The 6000-nt window shown below is 34.5% G+C and overlaps 1 protein-coding gene across 3 annotated transcripts in view; it reads right to left on the bottom strand.

Moving 5' to 3' along the window:
- Positions 1–2894: 2894 nt before the first annotated feature.
- Positions 2895–6000, bottom strand: part of Gpo1 (glycerophosphate oxidase 1) — a 41708-nt gene continuing 38602 nt past the window's right edge. For all 3 annotated transcript variants that reach the window (XM_069842302.1, XM_069842303.1, XM_069842304.1), the window contains exon 13: positions 2895–5548. In XM_069842302.1, the coding sequence (XP_069698403.1) occupies positions 5414–5548 (135 nt within the window). In that variant the 3' untranslated portion in view covers positions 2895–5413. The remainder of the gene's footprint in view (positions 5549–6000) is intronic.

Raw genomic sequence — 6000 nt, 5'->3', positions numbered from 1 at the left:
AGTTCAGGTTGAACGTCTTGAATAATAGGCAACTTCTCTGACATAAAAGCTGAAAGTCGCTTCAAATCGCTGAAATATCTCGTCACTCAGTGAATTTAGAAATATGTTTCTCATCTTGTTTTATGTAGAAACTCTCCAAGTTTGGTAACACAATGAAAATTATGACTCTAGTGCACATGTGCGGGGTATGACAACACATAGTGTTGAAATGACGGAATTCACGGTACAGCAGAAACTAGAATGTTGTTATTGGTTAGCCGAATTGAAGTTCCCCATTGCAATGCAAAGCGCAGCCCAAGGAAATCAATTTGAAAGACTAGTTCAGAGCTGGGTATTCCGAAGTAGACTATTCACAACATTGTCCATAAAAGATTGCGACTTACAGCATACAAAATCCAACTTGTGCAAAAGTTGCAGCGAAATGATAAACCCAGACACCTATAATGCTGCGGAACACATGGAGGGAGATAGAATACAGTCTTGATATTGTTCGGGCCACCAGAGGCGCACATGTGGAGATCTACTGAAACTTGGTGAGTTTTTTCTAACATAAAATCTATAGTCCCGTCACTCTAATTTCCAGCAGCCAATCCCGTTGCAGGTCGGCTACATTTAAATGTGTGCACCTTGTGATTCGCTTATGAAGACGTTATTCATTTCTTAAGGCTCGATAAATACTTAATATAATCGCCCGCCATTTTGGCTCTTTCGTTGGAGTTCGCAGAAAGCACACGAAGACGTTATTTGCCACTCAATTATTTGCTGAATTACAGTGCGTTTGATTTATTATCATAGGAGCTACGACATGATAATGTTTAACAGTGTGGCAAATAGATTCCTCGTATGGTAGCTCGGGAATGAAAGAACAAAAATGGCGAACGATACTACCTACCTAGACTTTATAGAGCCTTCACTTCCTAAGATGTAAGCAAAGAGGCGGAGTCACGCCGGAAATAACAGCGTTGCGACTCTAAGTCTGGTTATTCTGTCACTATTAGTTTTGGAGATATTTAGGTTTCTTTGTGGTAGTGATTCTACGGGACACACTGTAGTAGATCACCAATCAATTCATCAAGTTTGTCCACGTGGCTTTTCTTTACAAGATATCGGTATAAGTTACACAGACAAGAAAACAGCTACAGGCTATTCCTTATCTCATGAAACCAAATGCATGTGTGCATCGTAGCTAATACAGTGAAACTTACAGTGGAGGTAAATGAGCTAGCTAGCTAGAAGTAGAAGTGTAGTAAGGGGAGGAGGGAAAGCTTTTCAGTCCACTTTCTTCTTCCCCTCACGTGCAGGTACATGAAGAATGGCCTATATCTTATACTATTGTTCTTCTTCCCCTCACGTGCAGATACATTTAATGAAATAAAGAATGGCCTATATCCTATACTATTACGCAATTACTATAGATTGACAAATCGAACTGAAACCCTGACCGAGTTACTACGTGAGCGCTGGCTGTCTTGGGGAGGAGCAAGTGAGAAAGCAAGGGGGGAAGGGAGAGAGCACTATGCACTGTACTTGCAGGTCCACTCACAGTTTGTCAAACCTGCTAACAAAAGCATTAAAAGGTTGACTAGTTGCCTGCAATGCTAGCATAATGGAACCTTCCTAGCCGACAGTCGAGGCAAAAATGAAGAATCCGTTATTGTGGTAATACTGGAGAGTGGTTCTTCTATTGGTCGCGATGCCCACACACACCCTCTCAGATATTTACGTGGTGATTGGTGACTGAATGACGAGGAGCGAGGGAGAGAGAAGAAAGAAAGAAAGAGAGAGATTCCAGAAGTTGGCGTGTTTTACGGGGTTTCACTTGAAGTTGTCAAACTATACATGTTAATACAGATTATATCAAGTTCGTATTTTTGTCACCATAATGACTGAAATGATTTGTCTTAGATTATGAAACTCAACTTTATTGTTCATGGCTGACTGAAAAATATATATGTAAAGATTCACTAATACTTACTAACTTACTTACTTATGGCTTTTAAGGAACCCGGAAGTTCATTGCCACCCTCACATAAGCCTACCATCGATCCCTATCCTGAGCAAGATTAATCAGTCTTTACCCCACCTCCCTCAAATACACTTTAATATTATCCTCCCATCTACGTTTCGGCCTCCTCAAAGGTCTTTTTCCCTCCAGCCTCCCAACTAACACTCTATATGATTTCTGGATTCGCCCATATGAAATACTATTTGTAATATATATTACAAGATTAAAATCACTTTTATGCTCGACCATGCCGAAATGTAGTAATTATACACCTGGTAGCAGTCCTTTAATGCATGTCATTAAAGTACACCTATTCATTAAAGTTCAGGTTTTCGATTATTCTCGGATATGCAATGGAAAGACAACTAGCAAAACGTCACGCAGAAGGTTATGTTCTGTTACTATAATAATTAGCCTTAATTGTAAATAATATTCAAATAAATTCAATTTGTCATCTCGTTTTTCAATGTCGAATTCAATTTCAAGGTTATATCAAGTTTAACGCTTATCTTACTCTCTAGATTATATCAAGGTCGTCGACATTCGTTGCCCAGAAAAAATCAATACTTTCGTGTCTGCGCACATCTCACAATTTACGAGATTGCACACGATCAGTTCACTCCCCAGTAACATAAGAATAACATGAATACTTATGAATAATTTCAAGTTAGAAATATGGTCGAGCATAAAAAGTCGTATGAAACTTGCCTATAATGGTAATTAAGACGCTCGTATGAAAATTATGAAACTCGCCTATGCTCGTTTCATAAACATCCTCGTGTCTTAATTACTATCATTATAGGCTCGTTGCATAATGTACTATTAATATACCGGTACTGAACCATATGGATTATGTGAAGAAATTCAGTTTATGTAAAAGAAAACTAAATTGTTTATAAACATGTCATACATGCTTTATTTAAACATTTTAAATAACAAATTCACATCTTCGCACTGGTGTTACATGTCTTTATAATGTCAGGTACCTTGTACTACATTACATATCACGAAGTACTTCCTATTGCTCAGATGATAAATACGAATTGAAAACAATCCTCATTACTATATAATTTTAATGCCAAAATTACGGGTTTATGCATAATTGTTCAATATTAAACCCATTCTTTTCATTCACTGATATTTAAATTTTCCTCGAAATTACGACTGACTCAATAGTACCATTTAAGTAACAAAATATGGTGCACATATTCTCAAAATAAGTTGAACATTTCAAAGTGAATACATGTTTACTAAGGCAGCAACAAATTTTCTTTCACTTCGAAAAGAATGTTGTTATAAAAATACAGGTATTTTTATGGCTGCAATATTTGAGAATGAGTTGCAAATATAAATGAACACAATGTCTTCACACTATTTCTTATTATATATTTTGTTTGGTGCAAATATTGCAATAAATTTTTTTCACTAAAATATATAGAAATTGTACTTGTTAACAATATTAGTACCAGTAAAAAAAATTCTGAAATGGTACTGAAAAGATGTTTAATCTCGAACAGTTATTTTTTCTGATATTTTGATTTAAAATATTATAAGATATTATACTATACTGTACACTCCAATTTACTCCACAAATCAGCAAGAGAGTATCAAAATTTACAAATGTAACATTCACTTGACTTTAAAGTCATACAAGTTATTCAATACCTTCTCTTAATTGCTACAACAAAATACTGAAGAAATAAAGCTTTTGACATAGACACGTTTGTCATATGGATAACACACCCAAGACCAATAAATAACGTTTTAAATGGGAGGTTAATTAAGGCAAGCTATTTCTACTTATATCACCTGGTAGGTAGTTGATAGTGCAAACATTATAATAATCAGAATTCTTGCCCATTAATATAACTGAATCTAATAAGTAAAATTTCATTAACAATAATTTATTAACAAATCATTAAATTTTAATATATTCCTCACAATATTTACTGAGCAATATTATCCTTGGTTATCCAGTAAGTACAAACGTGGCTATTACTGCAACAACAGGCAAAGACTAGATATGGGTCCTGGTGGTAAACAGTACCACACAATAAGTAAGCAACTTTTTATGAATCTGAACATAATATGTCTTAGCTTCACCATCATATTTCACATTTCTTTAAAATTTAACGTAACAATAAATTATGTACTACATATCTTCTAAAGATAAAGAATAAAAGAAGTCTTGTTTAAATAAACATTATATTCAATTAATAAGTAGCGAACAAATACAAGTTTTATAGCATTTTTTTACAGATTGATAAAAAATAAATAATAAGAGTAGGCCATCATCTGTTAATTGAAAACAGCACGTTTTATGACAGAATTCTATAAGTTATCTCACTGTCTTATATTATTGTTCACAACCTTTCCAGCCAATGGTTTAATATATTTACAATTTAATGTAACTACTAAAGCAGATTAAGCTTCCAATTGTTACAAAAGCAACATGAGATTCTAAATATAAATACAATACTCAACATGAATCATGGTTCTTGCAGAAAACGAATTTTTATTATATACGAAACAAGAAACCATATGGATTTGTGTAACCAAACCCCAATTAATACTGAAATACTGGTTCTCTCTTCATAAGACATGAAAACCACAACGCAAAATGTTTCTAACACATTACAAGAATTTAAAAGTCTACATTTACTGAAAAAAGAAGAATGAAATAAATGTTGTGTAATGAATTAATCATACTGCCTACCATATGACAACTATGCCATGTGCTTTTCGTCTTCATCGATGTATCTAACAGAAATATCTGCATTGTAACTGTTTTATACATAGCTGCAAATGGATTTTCATATATAATTCTTGTTTATTTTCCATTTTTCTAGAATTATGGCAATTTAACATATACTTATCTAAAATACGCTGCATGTTTGTGCAATCTTCATTGTGTCAAAATTCCTCTGCTTTTTAACATTTCAATTTACACAGAAAGTTCCTCTATGTTGCTGAAACATAAATTCAATTTATGCACAGCTGTGCACCAGTCTGCTTAAGTAGTAAAGCAATCTTATTTTCTTACTGTATATACTGAAGCAATAGAACCTTTGTAACCTGATAATTTAAGTCACAAAGAAATACTCTCTTTGTAGAATATAAAAATGGTAGCAACACTTCTATGAAAAGTAGGTATTAATATTGATATAACAATACTACTACATTTATCACTTTGAAATACAGATAACCCAGCGTCCTAGTGAAGACTGCATAGCATCATAAACAATATTTCTGCTTCACTAGTATCACTGAGCAAGCATACACTTAACTACATTCATACTGTACAGAATCATTCAGATACTCACCAGTGATGACATGGACTGTTAGGACTTGCATTCCACGGGGAGAAACAACAGCTATGAAGAACTACGAAGTTGCCTCTGTTCTAGATTAAAGTCCTCCACCACTCCGTTCTACAGAAATCTGCTTCTTTAACAGTTCTCTTTCATGATGCTCCTCCTCCATTTCAGCCATGCGTGCGAAGCGTGAGTAAGCAACATGACCAGATTTAATTGCAGACATCATCTAAAATAGGAAAGAAACATTTGTTGTAAAATTCATCCTCTTGTATAGTTTTAAAGACTGTCAGCCAGAGGTCTGCATCGGAGATTTCACTCGAGCGCCAAGTAGTTCATAGCATAATCCGATAGCTAGCGCACATGCATGATGGGTAAAATTGTCACGAGCGATAAGTCCTCGAACGGTATAAGCTGAGCGTTAGACATTCGTTCTTGTTACAGTGATGAACTGTGTAGTAACATCATAGAAGTTTATCATTTCAAAACTTTGCAGTGTTTAACTAACCTCTCCATAGTACAACTACAAAACTTGCTTTAAAATGTAATATAAATGTTGTAGGTAAATTTTTTTTTTTTTTCCCCACACAGGAGTGATTTTGTTTTTGCCACATCTGATAGATTTTATTGGAAAATGTTATGTTTTATTTAACGACGCTCGCAACTGCAAAGGTTATATCA

The sequence above is a fragment of the Periplaneta americana genome, chromosome 12, assembly GCF_040183065.1.
Source record: "Periplaneta americana isolate PAMFEO1 chromosome 12, P.americana_PAMFEO1_priV1, whole genome shotgun sequence".
NCBI lineage: Eukaryota > Metazoa > Arthropoda > Insecta > Blattodea > Blattidae > Periplaneta > Periplaneta americana.
Note: the sequence above shows the minus strand (reverse complement) of the source record. Positions and strands in the feature narration are given on the sequence as shown.